At 36.3% G+C, this 19,511-nt stretch overlaps 3 protein-coding genes across 15 annotated transcripts; all 3 read right to left on the reverse strand.

Moving 5' to 3' along the window:
- Window positions 1-2,986: 2,986 nt before the first annotated feature.
- Window positions 2,987-9,298, reverse strand: LOC147484652 (LRR receptor-like serine/threonine-protein kinase EFR). Of its 7 annotated transcripts, XR_015204293.1 has the most exons (5): window positions 8,508-9,298; window positions 6,390-6,923; window positions 5,257-5,688; window positions 3,519-3,593; window positions 2,987-3,443 (listed from the first exon to the last, which is right to left on the reverse strand). XR_015204293.1 is itself a non-coding variant. In XM_086576990.1 (3 exons), the coding sequence occupies exons 1-2, from the start codon at window positions 9,076-9,078 to the stop codon at window positions 5,264-5,266; spliced, it is 3,114 nt and encodes a 1,037-aa protein (XP_086433116.1). In that variant the 5' UTR covers window positions 9,079-9,298; the 3' UTR covers window positions 2,987-3,593; window positions 5,257-5,263. The 7 variants fall into 7 exon arrangements, 3 of the variants coding, with proteins under 3 accessions (XP_086433116.1, XP_086433117.1, XP_086433118.1); XR_015204291.1 differs by having other exon boundaries at window positions 6,390-9,298; XR_015204292.1 differs by having other exon boundaries at window positions 3,519-3,590; window positions 5,255-5,688; window positions 6,390-9,298.
- On the reverse strand, window positions 3,257-4,009 carry LOC147484653 (F-box protein At2g26850-like). Its single transcript, XM_086579784.1, has 3 exons — window positions 3,809-4,009; window positions 3,519-3,593; window positions 3,257-3,412 (listed from the first exon to the last, which is right to left on the reverse strand). The coding sequence occupies exons 1-3, from the start codon at window positions 4,007-4,009 to the stop codon at window positions 3,257-3,259; spliced, it is 432 nt and encodes a 143-aa protein (XP_086435910.1).
- A 1,113-nt stretch (window positions 9,299-10,411) lies between the features above and the next one.
- Window positions 10,412-17,555, reverse strand: LOC147484654 (uncharacterized). Of its 7 annotated transcripts, none has more exons than XR_015204297.1 (7): window positions 14,671-17,505; window positions 13,672-14,103; window positions 12,231-12,510; window positions 11,554-11,982; window positions 11,193-11,411; window positions 10,903-10,977; window positions 10,495-10,827 (listed from the first exon to the last, which is right to left on the reverse strand). XR_015204297.1 is itself a non-coding variant. In XM_086576999.1 (2 exons), exons 1-2 carry the CDS (start codon window positions 17,333-17,335, stop codon window positions 13,718-13,720), a joined length of 3,051 nt encoding a protein of 1,016 aa, XP_086433125.1. In that variant the 5' UTR covers window positions 17,336-17,500; the 3' UTR covers window positions 13,496-13,717. The 7 variants fall into 7 exon arrangements, 1 of the variants encoding a protein (XP_086433125.1); XR_015204296.1 differs by having other exon boundaries at window positions 12,231-12,516; window positions 14,671-17,504; XR_015204299.1 differs by lacking the exons at window positions 10,495-10,827; window positions 12,231-12,510 and adding an exon at window positions 10,412-10,479 and having other exon boundaries at window positions 14,671-17,496.
- Window positions 17,556-19,511: the final 1,956 nt, after the last annotated feature.

Here is a 19,511-nt window from a genome sequence, read left to right on the forward strand (position 1 = left end):
AGGAAGTTCTTTTTGTTTCAAGTGAAGAAACGCTAATTTCGAGTATACTTGCACCATTTGTGAGGAAGAGATTTTGGAAGGGGACATTCTCATAGTGATGCCGTATGCTCACGTCTTCCACAGAGAATGCCTCCAGTGATGGTCGCGTCTAAAGAATACGTGTCTGCTATGCAAATACGTAGTTAGCGTGTAGCAGGAGTGAAAAAGAAGAGTTGATGGAGGACGTGATTTGATGTTGGACCAACAGTGAAAGAGAGAACTTTATACTATATATACTAGCCTTTTGGGCACGCTCGATGAGCGTGAATTGGAGAGGTGGCCGGTCTTGAGCAATTAGTAGAGTTACATGTTTTTTACCTTTTTAGTTCATCTGATAATAAGATAAATTCAAAAAGTTATCACCATTCGTAAATATGTCTTTATCTATATCATTTAAGGACTAATTATCTAGATTATAAGCATACATGAAGCTATCTATATGAAATTTAAATACCCAACTCGTTTTTTTTTTTTTTTTGGTAAACCCCCAACCCGATTCATTGCTTTACGTATAAGGGAGTCCATCTTTTTTAAAAAAAATGTATTGGATCCTATGATATTTAAATTTGTATGGTAATAATAATAATAATAATAATAATAATAATAATAATAATAATAATAATAATAAAAAATAAATAATTTTATTTTATATAAATAAAACATTAAAAATTAAATTAAATGTATCAACATTCATAAATTCAAAACTATTCAAGATAAATAGCTACAAGATTAAGTTTAATATTTTCTAATCAAACTTTAAAATCATGTCATAAGTCTTATCAAAATAAAAACTTGAAAAAATGAGTTTTTTAGTATTATTTTGATTTATTTTATATTTTTTTGAGTCAAATTTCGCGTCCTGACCATGTTGACCGCGTCTTGACTGCGTTTTGACCCGTATCCGATTTAGTTGACTGCGTCTTAACTGTGTTGACCGCGCCCGCTGCACGTCCATGCCGCGTTCGAGTCCGATGCGGACACAACCCTTTGGTATAGTAGGTGCGTCCGTGCTTTAGAGATAATAATTTACTTGTACTTATCTTTATATTAATTTAATTATTGGTTTGAATTTTGTTGTTATAATATGAAGAAAATAATGGGGCTATAATCAAAATTAAAAATTATTCTTTATGCAATTTGATATAAAGTTTAGCCAATAAAATCTCTTAATGTTTGCAATGCCTATTCTTTGAGACACCAAACGCCTATAACTTCATTAAGAGGAGGGGGGGAGTTCATTTTATTTATTGTACTTGCCAAGTTTTTATATTTATATAGGAAAATGACAGACCAAACCTATTTTGTGTATTCTCTATTTGGGATATGAGCTCTAAAACATGAACGCACCTACCAAATGGCTGTGTCTGCGTCATGCGGACGCGGCATGGACGTGGTCAGCTAAATCATATACGGGTCAAGACGCGGTCAACATGGTTAGAACGCGGATTTTAACTCAAAAAAATATAAAATAAATCAAAATAATACTAAAAAACTCAATTTCTCAAGTTTTTATTTTGGTAAGACTTATGACATATTTTTAAAGTTTGATTAGGAAATATTAAACTTAATCTTATAGCTATTTATCTTGAATAGTTTTGAATTTATGAATGTTGATACATTTAATTTAGTTTTTAATATTTTATTTATATAAAATAAAATTATAAATATTAATTAATTTTCACGTTCTTTGTCGTATCTGCGTCCTAATTTTTTTGAGTTATAACCGAGTTACAGTGCAACATAGGCTAGAAGTCTTGGTTATTACTCTATTAGGGCCATAAGTATTAAAATGATATGATCTGTTGGGGTATTTGATCAAAAAAAATGTTCTTGTCTTCCTTTTTGTTTTGATTTTCGTGGATTAGGATCTGGATCCAACGTCTATCGCACACTCATCCCTATAAATCCTCGGGTAGCCCAAAAAGATTATCGCCATAAGTTTAAAAATGATAAAGGGGTATTTGATTAAAAATGTTCTTGTCAGTTGTCAGTTGTCACAGCCGTCTATAAAGAAAGAATGTTCGTCGTCACACGTAAGATTTCTCCATAAAGAGATTGATCTCTGTAACTTATTTTACTATCGGATTTGTGTCGAGATACACAACACACGAATGTCGAAATCGAGATATATATTTCGAGGTAAATGGGTGTATTCCGAAACAATCCAACGGTGAAATAACATGGTTACAAAAATGACTCTCTGTACCCGGTTATAGAAGAACCGGACTCTTGCATCGAATATAGATCAAAAGTAGAATAATCAGGACAGATGTTGGAGTAACAAATCGAGAGAAACATAACTGTGGTATACTAGTGTAAACACAGTGAAAAGTGAGGTACGGTTTTAGTGGTTTTTATGAGGAGAAGATCGTCCTCTTCTTTATGAATTTGAATGGGACATCCTTTTTGGGCCTACTGTTTCCTAATCAACTCCTATTTCCTTCTCAAGCCCAGAGAGTAGTCCTCCAATAAGCCCAATGGATCAAGTCCCGTTTTACTCAATTATGGCCCCAGAGATTTTCAACTTATCTGCTGTTCCAGCTATGGCGACTTCTTTTCCAACACTTGCTCTTCTCAGAACAGTGTGGGCACTGCAACGTAGGATTTTGGTGGTAGTATGTTTTCTGATAGGGAATATAGGAGGAGAACTCCAATGTCTTTTCCAACAACTACGAAGAACATCTTATGGGACAAATGGGATGTTTATCTCAAGGAGCTGAAATAAACCAAAAGGATTTCATTTCCCATGTTTTTGAGTTGACACGCCAGACACTCAAATTACTAAGAATCATCAATACCTTGCCCCCACGTACTGGTGCAACAAACACCAATATAATGGGATTACATGAAAAAGGAAATGCCATCAGCATCATTGGGCGTTGGTTGTAATCTATATGTTAAGAAATATGGACCCATGAATGATTCCAGAGCAATATGAAGAAACGAATTGAAGTAGATCAAAACATTGGCTTTCCCCACACTATATTCATTACAACAATGCTATAATTTATCAACGGAGAGGTTCGTATTATGATACATGGAGTGTGCACGGATTGGAGTCCCATTGAATGGTTGCAAGTATCCCATATGTGCGAAGCAAAAAATGAAAGGCTTTCCTCAGCTCTTAAGTACCATTTGACTCTTCACATGATTAAAATTAAATCACAGTTAGAACAGTAAGACCTGCACCTGGTGTTATCACCAGTCATGCCAGTACTTATTGCAGTATATCTTTCGGCCAGAGATGCTTCCACGCAGAGATTTCTTCCTTCTTGTGAAGTTTCCTGATTCCACCATAAAATCCCTCTGCTTCACTGTCCACTTCCTGGTGGTCTTTCCTGCCTAGGTTGTTTGTCTCCACCGTGAGCCAGGGCTATATTGGTTGAACTCCAGTATCACAGTATCTATTGAAATTGAAATAATTTTGCATTAGACGTTACAATTAATTAACTAAGCCTGTGTAAGATATGTTTTCTCACCACTTTTATGACAACGGCAGAGATTCCCAATCTTGTCGCATGTCTCCAGGTGACCAACAACACCATACCACCACCCTGTGAAGCACACAAGTAATACAGCACAAACAACTAAATCAATAAATTTGTTTTACTATAGTTTTAAGGATAAACTTGGTATAGAATGTAGACGTAGAAAATTAGAGAAAGTAGATTAAATATTGGTAACTTAAAAGAGGAAAGAAACAAAAAAGATGATCATTGTTGATAAGTTCCAATCGAAATAGTTGGGATTGAGTACTCGTGATCACTACCTCTCGGTTATAGACCTGAGCTGGGAAGCAGAACTTGCCACCCTCAAGACAAAGATACCAAGACATGATAGAATCCATAGGCAATGACTTCTTCAACTTTAGACCATTTTTAGCCTTCGCTCTAGTCCATGAAGTTGAGCACACAAAAGAGAGAGACCTGAGCAAACGTTTCTTCTTCTTTTGATAAAAATCCTTCCTCATACTAGACTGCCATTTCCATTCTCGATATGCAGCCTGCCCGATCACTCCACCCCATTTCTTTTTCTTGTGCCTCTCCCATAGGTAATCGCTCCAAGCATCGATCTCTCAACGGTTTACAAACTTCTGCCACTTATTTACACAATTCGATTGGCTGGAGTTTCTCTAAAATGCATTCCAATGCCAATTCAGGCAAATCCAATAAATAAGTCTCATTTGTGTCCTCTTCATTCTCAACTTTTGACTTGAGAAACTTCTTCTTAATGAACACCATTGAAGAAATTTCAAATGAACAACAGGTAAGACAACTTTTTGTCAACAATGATAGTAGCAAAGACACTAGTCTTTCCAAAAAAGAAATGTACAACATTCTCGTCTCACTCACCCATGGTGGAAGAGGTTTGAAAGAAAGTGGTTGGAAGGGAGTATAAAGGGAAAACTATAAATTAGGAATAAAAGCATTGCATAAGTGAATTTCTCAAACACGTAGAATTGAAACTCGCATAAAAATGAAAGAACTCAAAAACAAAATATTGTCCGATTAATCCCACCAATTGTTTATCAGTAGGCTTAACCGGAGAACAACTAACTCTTTGAAAGATACGATGGAACAAACACGTAGAATTGAAACTCTTTTCTTAAATAGACCCAAGGAAGAACAAAAGCAAGAGCTTAAGATCTATATTGCGTCTTTGACCAATTTACAGTACGTAATCAAAATTTAGATTGAATGACACATTTTTTGGACAAACTCACCAAAATCTATGATCAACACAAGAAATCTCTACAAATGTTACCAAACATAACAACAAATCTTTACAGGTACAACTAGAAACAAATATGACAGAAAAATATTGTGGGATGAAATCTGAGCCACCTTGCATATTTGGTTGCATATACACGGTGAGAACTTCAGTTGCAGATAGAGGAATACTGGTATGGGGGGCCATTGGAGGGAGACACTAGGATAAGGGATCATTTGAGTTGGCTTAACAAAGATTGCACGTACAATAACCAAATTGATACAAAGTAACCAATAGCTTTCACCTCATAAAAGTAGAGCATATGGCCGCTATCATGGGAATCATGTACTAGTTGGTAGCAACCTCTAACACATGTATGAAGAATCTTCCTTCAATTTCTTTTTTACTAAATTTATTAATGTTTCTAAACAGTGTTCTATATATTCCATAAGAACATAAATGAAGGAAAAAGTACATAGCATTTATTTGTAAAAGATGTGATTTTACCTTTCATTTAAACCGTCGTTGGAGTCAAATATGTTCTCCGTGAATCATAGTCCCAAGAAATACATACGTCTCTGATAGTGTGCAATTCTCTACTGACATCTCTAATATCCATTCTCCGTGATGGTGAGTCCATAGAACAAGCAACCCCAATTCTGACTATTGCAGTCATGCACTCTAGCAGTTTTGTTCTTCTGTGACTACCGATTCTCATGCTTTTAGCATCTCCTAAAGTGTCATCTCCTTCAAATAGAAGTATTGGATCTACAATCTTTATAAGTTGATCTGGCAAACTGTTGCTAGCATAGTTATGAAGGCTTAAACCGTCTTTAAACATCTCGTCGGTTGGTCTCCTTCCTGTGATAATCTCCAACACCAAAATTCCATAACTGTACACATCACCTTGTATTGATGCATCAGCCCCCATGCCATATTCTGCAAAAATATATACATCAATCACTAGTTCCATTAAACCATTTAAATGCAAAAGAAATATATATATTAAGAGCTATTGGCCAGCAAAAAGAAAATGAAAAAAGATAAAGAAATATAATAGTAGTATTGTAATGTTTTACATCCATTATACTAGAGAGAGATTGAAAAGGTCGGTCCACACAATCATCACTTAAGATATTGCTACAAATAAACAAACTAGCTTAATTACCACCACAACCACATTGCTACAAGTAAACAAACTAGCTTAATTACCAATTTACCACCACGCACAATCATAGTTCCTTCATCCTCGAACTTTTCAATTTTAACTCAATTAACTTGCATGGACTGAAAAGAAATTAGATCAAGTTGACATTTTTTATTCTCTCTAACAGCTTTTCATTATCACTAAAATTCCTTTTTCCTCTTTTAAAATATCTAAATGGTTATGTTATAAGCTTCGGAGCTGAAATGCAACTATCCAAGGCCCTACTATACCTATATGAGCTCGTGTAATTGGGGCTATTTAATGGCGCCGGACTTAAAAAAGCGTGCGGCAAAACAATTTTAGTTCCACTAAAATGTGGTTGCATAGAAAAATTATAACTAATGTTGTATACCAAATAATGATTTCATGCATTAACGAATTGGCAAAAGGACTGATGAAATCAACATATATATGTTGATATTAAAATTCCAACCTGGAGCGACATAGCCAATAGATCCATTGACCCCTGTTGAGGTATTTCGATTATCATGCAAGTTCTCCACTGATCCCGAAAGAAGCTTTGCTAAACCAAAATCACCAACATGAGCTACCATTTCATTATCAAGAAGCACATTGCTTGGCTTTAGATCACGATGAATAACCAAAACGTGGCACTCGTGATGAAGATAGCTTAGTGCAGAAGCAACATCAATGGCGACATTTAGTCTTTGAAGTAGGCTCAATTTTGATTCTTCATCTTGTTCATTGATATCATGATGCAACCACTTCTCTAAACTTCCATTTGGCATGAACTCAAAGACCAGTGCTTTGAATTCATTTCCATCATAATCCTGACTAGAGCAAGAAGTTAGAATTTTAACAAGATTTCGATGGCGAATATTACGCAATGATTCACACTCTGCCACAAAACTCTTTAAAGCTCCTCTCAATTGAAGTTTGAATACCTTAACAACAACAATGGTTTCATATTGGTTGAGTATTCCCTTATACACACTGCCAAAACCACCTGAACCAACAAAATTAGTTTGAGAAAATCCACCAGTCGCTTGAGAAAGATCTCCATAAGAGACTTTAACATGTTGATCACTTAATGATGGCGAAGAAGTCGTTTGAAGTTTACTTTTTCTTCTCCAGTAAAATATTAGAGAACATGATGCCATAAGAATGAACACGGCCACACTGATGCTAATTGCTATTTTGTAAGAATCGGACCTTCGTTGCTTTTTTTCATCTTGCTTTTCCGATTCATTAATTTGGCATGGCGGCAATTGCAGTTCACGTATACCCCCGCAGAGATCAGAATTTCCTACTACTGAAAAATTGCTTGCAATTTTAAAGATTCCTTTTACTGGTACCTCACCTTCAAGTTTATTGAATGATAAATTCAGCATCTGGAGATATGGAAAGTCCTCCAAATATTTTGGAATTCCACCAGACAAGTTATTGCTTGATAGATCTAACTCTTTGATATTCTTTAAAAAACCAAAAGATTGAGGAATTGTCCCTTCAAAAAAATTATCGTGCAAGTATAACTTTTCCAAACTCAAATAGTCACCAAGAGTACTGGGCAATAAACCAGAGAACTTATTTCTAGACGCATCCATTCCAACAAGATTTTTTAGTTTATTTCCTACTACTAAAGGTAGGGAACCAGTAAAGGAGTTCAGAGAGAATTCAAGGCCACGCAGAGAGGGACTATTAAAGATCTCTTTAGGTAGGGTACCATTTAGGTTGTTTTGATCTAGACCTAGTTGTTCCAATTGGCTAAGAGCACCAAGACCTAAAGGAATGTTTCCTTCCAGTCTGTTCCTTCCTAAAAACAATTGACTCAATCTAGAATTGTTTGCTAGAGAAGATGGGATAGGTCCAGACAATTTGTTTTCAAACAGGCCTAACCCCTGTAAACTATGAAGTTTTCCAATAGAAGATGGAATACTACCATAAAAGTTATTAGAATTGAGACCTAATACAAACAAATTGACCAGGTTCCCAATCCCTTCTGGGATAATTCCAGTTATTTGATTGTTCCCTAGAAACAACTTCTCCATTTGGTTGGAGAGATTGGTAATAGAGTTCGGGAAAACACCTCCAAAATTGTTTCCGCGCAAGTCCAATATCTGTAGACTGCTAGAGTTGGTCAAATAAGTGATAAAACTCAAATCATGAGCTTCTCCTGTTCCAAGATGATTGCTTCCAAAATTTATCCTTTGGATAGTTTGAGGAAATTTAAAATCCTTAGGAACTTGTCCTTTGAAATTGTTTGACGAAATATCAATTGTATTAAGTTTAGAAGCATTAGCTAATGAAACTGGGAGTAGTCCAGAAAGTTGATTTCCACCCGCAAGGAATTCAGTGAGATTAGGAAGAGTGACTCCCATGTCTTGTGGAAGACTACCGCTAAATTGGTTACTGGTAATTCCTAAGTATTTCAGGGATGAGATGTTGAAAATTGTTAAAGGGACCTCACCGGACAGTCTGTTAACTCCAACAGTGAATTCTATTAAGCTTGACAGTCTACCAAAGCTGGTCGGAATACTTCCAACCAATTTATTTTCTTCTGTAGAGAAGTTTTGAAGCAACGAAAGATTACCTAAAGAAGGGGGTAGCACTCCTGTCAGATTGCTTCTAGCAATCCTCAAATATACAAGCTTTGACAATGAGCCAAGCTTTGCCGGAATATTCCCTGACAATTTGTTCCAACCTAAATCAATGAACCTAAGTTCAGTACATTGGGTTAGATTGACTGGAATTTCTCCTTCGAAAGTGTTAACCAACAGATCGAGTTTTTGAAGACGAAACAATCGACCTGTTTCTTGTGGGATCTCACCATAGAATTTATTGTTCCTAAGGTCAATGACCCTCAGGAAACTGAGGTTTCCAATATGAGGCGATAATGATCCAACCAAACTCTGGCTGGAAAGATTCAAACTTATGACTCTTTGATGACGCTTGCCGCATGTAATGCCTTGCCACTGACAGAAATGAATAGATTGGTTCCACGAGCTTAAGCCTTCAATTCCATCTCTAATGGCAATGAGAGACTGGAGATCAGTCTCATTACCTGAGGTGGCCATACAAGGTTTTGTTTGTGACATCAATTGGTTAACGAGTAGGAAGATGATGTAAAAGTTAAGTAATGTAAATGCCTGCTTTGAAATCATCTTTGCGAATTGTAGAAACTAAGGTATGTGGTGTAGTAATATATAGGAGCATTGCGACGTGTACTTGGTTGACTTACAAATGTGAATATTTCTTTGAAGGCGTGAATGGAGCATCGGAAGAGTTGATGAAACAAATTAAAACAAGTCTTGGCGTAGGTCAGCAGGTGGGCCGTCTGTGAGATATTGAAGATGGAAAGAGTTGGTGAAAGTGTGATTTGTGTGCTGCTGTTGAAAAAATATGTGTTGAATGGAGCATCGGAAAGAGTTGGTGAAAGTGTGATTTTTTCTAGTGAGAGAAGCTCCGACTTTCTCACACGGTCACACCAGAAAACACTTGAGTCAAGTCTGTCCATAGCTACAAGCCTTTCTTCTTCTTTTTTCTTTTGTTGGTACAAGTCTTCGCTATTAGATTATTGTCAGAAGTTTAAAAATGACAAGGGTGCAATGTTCTTGTCACAGCCCGACAGCCGTCTAAAAAGAACAAATATTTGCCACACGTAAAAATTACTAATTATCCCACTTAGAAAACAGTACTCACCCGTACATTGCTCAATGCCTTATGCTAAAGGATAAATTCATGATTCGGCCGTGATAATGTCATTTTGTTTTTAATCCGGCCATTGTTAGCAACTTAGTGCAAAAAGTTGCTGATATTATTCCACTAGTTGCTGACAAAATGTCTGAGTTGCAATTTGTAGCCGAATTGGAAACACATTGACATTATCATGGCCGAATCAGGAATTTACCCTAGACTAAGTCTAAATATAATGGAAATTGTGATCCAATGGTGCGTCAAAATGCTAACCCGCCAACACTATCAGTATAAATTTATTTATCTATACCGCCAGTTTTAACAATATATATAACACGTATGGTCTGCACGCTAGTAGAATCGGAAGCTAGAAAATTGTTTGACCAAATTTATTTTCAAAATTTTTAGTTTTGGTGAATTACATTTGTATCATTATTATTTTGTATTTGGATACTAAAGAGAAAAGACAAAATGGAAAGGAAAGAAAAAAATATTTCCCATACGCCTTTGGGAGTAGCGGCTAGAGAGTTTTATTATTATTATTATTATTATTTTATTTTATTGCACGTCATTATCAAAGGCGGCTAGGAAAATGTTTTTTTTTTTGTACCCCATTGGAGAAAACCATTGGGTCTTCAAACGCTACCTCAATAACCTTATACATTATTCTATTATGGTTTGGTGTGATTGCCCCAAACCATTGAACTTAGCCTTACTAGAGAGAAAATTCAAATTATTTATGATATGGATCTGGTTACATCACTTACATACAACAAGCGGGAGAAATGTTGTTCGGAAGTAATTAATGAAACCAAGACATTTGAAAACAAGTGGACCCAGTGTCATATGGGGAGTTCTCATAGCTAGCCCTGCATGCAATAAGATTTATGCTGTTACGTTTGACGAATTGCTTAGAATATATGACTTCGTTATATCAAAAGTAGAATAATCAGGACAGATGGTGGAGTGACGCAGGTGCATATTAGCAAAATTGGTAAAACTTTTGGGTGCTGATATCAGAGGTCTGGGACTCGAACTATCGAGAGAAAAATTACGGTAGGGTAAACACAGTGAAAAGTGAATTATGGTTTTAGTGTTTTTTATGAAGAGAAGATCCCTCTGCTTCACTGCCCACTTCCTGGTGGTCTTTCCTGCCTAGGTTGTTTGTCTCCACCGTGAACCAGGGCTATATTGGTTGAACTCCAGTATCACAGTATCTATTGAAATTGAAATAATTTTGCATTAGACGTTACAATTAATTAACTAAGCCTGTGTAAGATATGTTTTCTCACCACTTTTATGACAACGGCAGAGATTCCCAATCTTGTCGCATGTCTCCAGGTGACCAACAACACCATACCACCACCCTGTGAAGCACACAAGTAATACAGCACAAACAACTAAATCAATAAATTTGTTTTACTATAGTTTTAAGAATAAACTTGGTATAGAATGTAGACGTCGAAAATTAGAGAAAGTAGATTAAATATTGGTAACTTAAAATAGGAAAGAAACAAAAAAGATGATCATTGTTGATAAGTTCCAATCGAAATAGTTGGGATTGAGTACTCGTGATCACTACCTCTCGGTTATAGACCTGAGCTGGGAACCAGAACTTGCCACCCTCAAGACAAAGATATCAAGACATGATAGAATCCATAGGCAATGACTTCTTCAACTTCAGACCACTTTTAGCCTTCGCACAAACAATGGTTTCATATTGGTTGAGTATTCCCTTATACACTGCCAAAGCAACAGCCTCAGACAATGATGAGATTACAATGGAGAACAAGATAAAGGCCTGCACAACAGAAATGATAGACATGATAACTTCCAAACCACTTATACCAATTAATATTTGAACAGTAGAAAAAACTTGCAAGGGGCCATTATTTGCATAAAGGCTCTATGAATTTATTTTGAAAATAAAGATGTGACTTTACCTATCAAATTAAACCATCGTTGGAGTCACTTACGTTCTCCGTGAACCCTAGTACCAAGAAATATGTCTCTGATAGCATGCAATTTTTTACTGACATCTCTAATATCCATTCTCTCTGACGGTGAATCAACATAACATGCAACCCCAATTCTGACTACTGCAGTCATGCACTCTAGCAGTTTTGTTCTTCTATGACTACCAATTCTCATGCTATTAGTATCTCCTAAAGTGTCATCTCCTTCAGATAGAAGTATTAGATCTACAATCTTTACAAGTTGATCTTGCAAACCGCTACTAGCATAGTTATGGAGGCTTAAACCGTCTTTAAACATCTCATCGGTTGGTCTCCTTCCTGTGGACATTTCCAACACCATAATTCCATAACTTTACACATCACCTTCTGTGGATACATCAGCTCCCATACCATATTCTGCATTATATACATCAATCGCCAGTTCCATAAAACCATTTAAATGTAACAAATTATACACATCAAGAGTCAAGCATTATATTGTGATAAGTGAATCAAAACTAATATTTCGTTCGACTGAAACATAATGCTGATCTTTAAAAATTAAAATAAGAAAGAAACAAAAAAAAATATGCTCATTGTTGATAAGTTCCAATCGAACACGTTTAACTAAGAAATAGTTAGGATTAAGTACTCATGATAACTACCTCTCGGTTATAGACCTGAGCTGGGAACTAGAGCTTGCCACGCTCAAGACAAAGATACCAAAATATGATAGAATCCATAGGCAATGAAGTTGAGCATACAGAAGAGAGAGACCTGAGCTAACTTTTCTTCTTCTTTTGATAAAAGTCCTTCCTCATACTAAACTTACATTTCCATTCTTGATAAGCAGCCTGCCCGATCACTCCAACCCTCTTTTTTTTTTCATGTGCCTCTCCCATAGGTAATCACTCCACCATCCATCTCTCAACGGTTTCCAAACTTCTGCCACTTTACACAAATCAATTGGCTAGAGTTTCTCTAAAATTCCAAGGCCGATTAAGGCAAATCCAATAAATAGTCTCAATTATGTCCTCTACATTCTCAACTTTTGCTTTAAGAAACTTCTTCGTAATGGACACCATTGAAGAAATTTCAAATGAACAACAGGTACGACAACTTTTTGTCAACAATGATAGTAGCAAAGACACTAGTCATTCCAAAAAGAAATGTGCAACAGTCTCGTCTCACTCACCATGGTGGAAGAGGTTTGAAAGAAAGTGGTTGGAAGGGAGGATAAAGGAAAAACGATATATCGGGAATAAAAGCATTACATAAGTGAATTTCTCAACCACGTAGAATTGAAACTCGCATAAAAATGAAAGAACTCAAAAACAATTGCCTGATTAATCCCACCAATTGTTTATCAGTAGGCTTAACCAGAGAACAGCTAACTGTTTGAAAGATACGATGGAACAAACACGTTGAATTGAAACTCTTTTTTTAAATAGACCCAAGGAAGAACGAAAGCAAGAGATTAAGATCTATATTGGGTCTTTGACCAATTTACAGTAATCAAAATTTAGATTGAATGACACATTTTTTTGACAAACTCACCAAAATCTATGATCAACACAAGAAATCGTTACAGATGTTTCAAAACATAACAAAAAAATCTTTACAGGTACAACTAGAAACAAATATGACAGAAAAATATTGTGGGATGAAACCTAAGCTACCATGCATATTTGGTTGCATATACACGGTGAGAACTTCGGATAGAGGAACTTGGGGTATGGGGGGATTGGAGGAATTTTCATGGTTTTATTGGGATAAGGGACCATTTGAGTTGACCTTAACAAAGATTGCAAGTATGTACAATAACCAAATTGATACAAAATAACCAATAACTTTCGCCTCATAAAAGTAGAGCATATGGCCGCTAGCCTAGGAATCATGTAATGGTTGGTAGCATCCTCTAACACATATATGAAGAATTTGCCTTCAATTTCCTTTTTACTCAATTTATTAATGTTTCTAAACAGTGTTCTATATATCCCATAATAACATAAATGAAGGAAAAATTACATAGAAAAACACCGATTTAATTTCTTATTCTCTCTATCTCTTTCATATTCATTTATTTTGTAAAATATGTGATTTTACCTTTCATTTAAATCGCCGTTAGATAAAGTTACATTCTCCGTGAATCCTAGTACCAAGAAATGCATGCGTCTCTGATAGCGTGTAATTCTCTACTGGCATCTCTAATATCCATTCTTTCTGATGGTGATTCCACAGAACATGCAACCCCAATTCTGACTATTGATGTCATGCACTCTAGTAGTTTTGTTCTTCTGTGGCTGCCAATTCTCGTGCTATAAGTATCTCCTAAAATGTCATATCCATCAGATAGAAGTATTGGATCTACAATCTTTATAATTTGATCTTGCAAACCATTGCTAGCGTACTTATGGAGGCTTAAACCGTCTTTAAACATCTCATCAGTTGGTCTCCTTCCTGTAGACATTTCCAACACCATAATTCCATAACTATACACATCACCTTGTGTGGATGCATCAACTCCCATACCATATTCTGCAACATATACATCAATCGCTAGTTTCCATTAAACATTTAAATGTAAAATATATATACATATTAAGAGCCATTGGCCAGCAAAAAGAAATTGAAAAAAAGAAAAAGAAAAATAATTTAGTAGTCATATCATAATAAATGTTCTCGCAATTGTCAGTTAAGATATTGATAGAAGTAAACAAACTATCTTAATTACCACCACAACCACGATTCTTTCATCCTCGATCTTTTCAATTTTAACTCAACTAGCATGGGCTGAAAAAAATTAAATCAACTTGATGGTTTTTATTCTTTCCAACAATTCCTTTTTCCTCTTTTAATATATCTAAATAACTATGATATAAGCTCCAACTATCCAAGGCCCTCATGTACCTATATCAGCTCGTGTAACTATGGTGTTAATGGCATTGAACTTAACACGGGAAGAAAATAGGCAAAAGGATTTGAGGCCGGTCAATATAATGTGGCTGCACATAAAGATTTCAACTAATGTAACATACGCGATATTGATTTCATGCATTTATGAGTTGGAAAAATAATCGAAATCAACATTATTGAAATTCCTACCTGGAGCGGCATAGCCAATAGATCCTTTTACCCCTGTTGAGGTACTTTGATTATCTTGCAAGTTCTCTATTGATCCCGAAAGAAGCTTTGCCAAACCAAAATCACCAACATGAGCTACCATATCATTATCAAGAAGCACATTGCTTGGCTTTAGATCACGATGAATAACCAAAATGTGGCACTCGTGATGAAGATAGCTAAGCGCAGAAGCAACATCAATGGCAACATTTAGTCTTTGAAGTAGGTTCAAATTCGATTCTTCATCTTTTTCACTGATCTCTTGATGTAGCCACTTTTCTAAACTTCCATTTGGCATGAACTCAAAGACTAGTGCTTTGAATTCATTTCCTTCATAATCCACACTAGAGCAAGAAGTTAGAATCTTAACAAGATTTCGATGGCGGATATTACGCAATGATTCACACTCTGCCATGAAACTCTTTAACGCTCCTCTCATTTGAAGTTTGAACACCTTAACAGCAATAACAGTTTCATATTGGTTGAGCATTCCCTTATACACCTTTGCCAAAACCACGAACCCGGCAAAATTAGTTGGAGAAAATCCACCAGTCGCTTGAGAAAGATCTCCATAAGAGACCTTAACAGGTTGATCACTGAATGATTGCGAAGAAGCCATCTTAAGTTTACTGTTTCTTCTCAAGTAAAATATTAGAGAACATGATGCCAAAAGAATGAACACAGCCACACTGATCATAACAACTATTTTGGAAAGAACGGACCTTCCGTGCATTTCAGAGTTGTTAAATCGGCATGGCGGCAATTGCAGTTCATGTATACCCCCACAAAGATCGGAATTTCCAACAACTGAAAAATTGCCTGCAATTTTAAAAATTCCGTTCACTGGCACCTCACCTTCAAATTTATTGAAGGATAGATTCAAACGTTGAAGATACAGAAAGTCTTCCCAATATTTTGGAATTTCACCTGACAAATTGTTGCTTGATAGATCTAACTCTTGAACATTCTTTAAAGAACTCAAAGATTGAGGAACTGTCCCTTCAAACAAATTATCGTCCAAGTACAACTTTTCCAGACTCAAACACTCACCAAGAGTACTAGGTATTAAACCAGACAACTTATTTCTAGACGCCTTGATATCAACAAGATTTTTTAGTTTTCCTACTTCTAAAGGTAGGGAACCAGTTAAGGAGTTCATAGAGAAGTTAAGATAAAGCAGAGTGGGAATATTAAAGATCTCTTTTGGTATGGTACCACTTAGGTTGTTTTGTTCCAGATTCAGTTTTCGCAATTGGCTAAGAGCACCAAGATATGAAGGAATGTTTCCTTCCAGTCTGTTCGTTCCTAAATACAATTCACTCAATTTAGTATTGTTTGCTAGAGAAGATGGGATCGGTCCAGACAATTTGTTTTCATTCAGATTTAACAACTGTAAACTATGAAGTTTTCCAATAGAAGATGGAATACTACCGTAAAAGTTATTAGACTCGAGACCTAATAAAAACAAACTGACGAGGTTCCCAATCGCTTCTGGGATGACTCCAGATATATGATTGCCTCCTAGATACAACTTCTCCATTAGGTTGGAGAGATTGGTAATAGAGTTTGGGAAAACACCACCAAAATTGTTTTGTTCCACGGCCAATACCTTTAGATTACTCGAGTTGGTCAAATAAGTGATAAAACTCAAATCATGAGCTTCTCCTGTTCCTAGATGATTACTTCCAAGTTTTAGCCGTTCGATAGTTTGAGGGAATTGAAAATCCTTAGGAACTGGTCCTTTAAAATTGTTTTCTGAAATATAAAATAGTTGAAGTTTAGAAGCATTAGCTAATGAAACTGGGAGTAGTCCAGAAAGTTGATTTCCACTACCATAAAATTTTACAAGGTTAGGAAGAGTGATGCCCATGTCTGGTGGAAGATTACCACTAAATTGGTTATTGACAATTGCTAATTTATTCAGGGATGAGATGTTGAAAATTGTTAAAGGGACCTCACCAGACAGTCTATTAACTGAAACATCGAAGATTTTTAAGCTTGACAGTCTACCAAAGCTCGCTGGAATACTTCCAACCAAATTATTTTCTTGTATATTGAAGTTTTGAAGCGACGAAAGATTACCTAAAGAAGGGGGTACCATTCCTGTCAGATTGGTTCTTCCAATACTAAAGAATTCAAGCTTTGACAATGAGCCAAGCTCTGCCGGAATATTCCCTGTAAATTTGTTCCAACTTATATTAAGGAACCTGAGTTCAGTACATTGAGTTAGATTGACTGGAATATCTCCTTCGAAAGTGTTATCGAACAGATAGAGTACTCGAAGACGAAACAACCGACCAATTTCTTGTGGGATCTCACCGTAGAATCTATTGTGTGTTAGGTTGATGACCCTTAGGAAAGTGAGGTTTCCAATATGAGGCGATAACGATCCAACCAAACTCTGGCTGGAAAGATTCAAACTTATGACTCTTTGATGACGCTTGCCACATGTAATGCCTTGCCACTGACAGAAATGGAAAGATTGGTTCCAGGAGCTTAAGCCGCCTTGAATTCCATCTCTAATAGCGATTAGAGAGTGAAAATCAGTCTCATTTCCAGAGGTGGCCATAGAAGGTTTTGTTTGTGACATCAATTGGTTAAAGAGTAGGAAGATGACGTAAAAGAATGCCTGCAGGTTTGAAATCATCTTTGCGAATTGTAGAAACTAAGGTACGTGGTGTAGTAATATAGGAGCATTGCGACGTGTACTTGGTTGACTTACAAAGTTACAAACGTGAATATTTCTTTGAAGGTGTGAATGGAGCATCGGAAGAGTTGGTGAAACAAATTAAAACAAGTCTTGGTGGGTCAGTAGGTGGGCCGTCTGTGAGATATTGAAGATGGAAAGAGTTGGTGAAAGTCTGATTTGTGTGCTGCTGTTGAAAAACGAAAAAAGTAGCCCAATTAGCTTACTTTGCAGTGACGAAATGAGTGGCTTTGCATTAAATGGCACCGAAAAAAATGGGTCCTGTATTGGGCACTCACCAAGTTCGATTTGGCAGCTTCCAGCCCAAGCCCAACAGCCAAGACCTCAGCGTCCCGGTCATCTCTCTCGTGAGTTCTGATCCAAAAAAAAAAAAGAAAAAGAAAAGAAAAAAAGTATTTGTTACTTACGGACCCCAATTTGTGTTGGGCAGACTCCCACAAAAAAAACTATTATTACAAGTGTGTCATTTAGTGCCAAAAAAATCTAAAAAAACAATTATTATAAGTATGTCATTTGGTTCCAAAAAGTTAAATTCGAAAAACCCCAAACTTAAACGACATTTGGATTTCGTTTGAATAAGAATCCCAAACGACTTGGCCACACCGTTTGGGACTTAGTCCAAACGACCTACCACACCCGGTCAAGAGCCTAAAAAGCGAGAACTTTAATTTTTTTTCAAAGTTGAATTCAAAAGCATACATGACCGATCGCAAATGCGGGTCGAGTCCAAAACGCGATGTGGCCATGTCGTTTGGATTGGACTTAGAAAAAAAAATGGTCACACCGTTTGGAGTTAGAAAAATCCCCAACGATATGCCACACCATTTGGACTAAGTCTCAGCGATATGGCCACACCGTTTGGACTTACTCCAAAACGATGTGGCGTGTGTCGTTTAAGGATTTGAACTTTGAAAAATATAAAGTTACATTTTTTTGGGCTCTTGATTTGGTGTGGCCAAATCGTTTAATTTAAGTCCAAGCGGTATGGCTTGAAGTTGTTTGGGATTTAGTCCAAATGACCTAGTCGGGTCGTTTAAGTTTGGGGTTTCGAATTCAATTTTTTGGGGACCAATGGCATACTTGTAATAATTATTTTTTTTAAAAAAATTTGAAACCAATGGCACACTTGTAATAATTGTTTTTTTTTGTGGGAGTTTGCCCAATACAAATTGGGGTCCGACAGTAATAGGACCCAAAAAAAAAAAAAAATCTCTCGAACCGGTCATCTCTCTTGTGAGTCCTTGATTTTATATTCTGAGTTCCATGATGGGCTGAGATGGAATTTGACAGAAATTATTTAAACCAATTATTCGAATTTCTTGTATTAATCGTCATTTTTTGTATTAATCACTCCTCCAATGTTGAGTTGATCAATATATGCATTTGTACTAGTGAAGAAATAAATAGTCAAGATATACAAGTGCCAAACCAAATTATTGTTTGAAAAAGCCCCAAATGACCTAGTGAGATCGTTTTCAAGGTGCCCTAAACGACTCATTGAGATCGTTTTGTATATGGGCCAAATGACCCAGTGAGGTCGTTTGAATGTCTTTGTTTTGTATATGGGCCAAACGATATTGCGAAACCGTTTGAGTGTACACTCAAATGACCTGAGGGTTCGTTATGGCGAGACCGGTTGAATTGGTTGTTGAGCCTAGGCCTTGTTGGAAAATTTGTAATATGGTAAACTTCTAATATATTTATTTTTTTTGGGTTTGCCCAATCCAATTTGACGAGTGCCCAATTAAATCACCAAAAAAATATGTGTTTATTCTAGTGAGAGAAAGCTCCGACTTTCTCACACGGTCACACCAGAAAACACTTGAGTCAAGTCTGTCCATAGCTACAAGCCTTTCTTCTTCTTTTTTCTTTTGTTGGTACAAGTCTTCGCTATTAGATTATTGTCAGAAGTTTAAAAATGACAAGGGTGCAATGTTATTGTCACAGCCCGACAGCCGTCTAAAAAGAACAAATATTTGCCACACTTAAAAATTACTAATTATCCCACCCACCTAGAATAGAAAACAGTACTCACCCTTACAGTGCTCAAGGCCTCAGGCTAAACCTAAATATGACAAGGAAATTGTGATCCAATATTGTGTCAAAATGTTAATCC

This window comes from Coptis chinensis, chromosome 8 (assembly GCF_015680905.1).
Source record: "Coptis chinensis isolate HL-2020 chromosome 8, ASM1568090v1, whole genome shotgun sequence".
NCBI lineage: Eukaryota > Viridiplantae > Streptophyta > Magnoliopsida > Ranunculales > Ranunculaceae > Coptis > Coptis chinensis.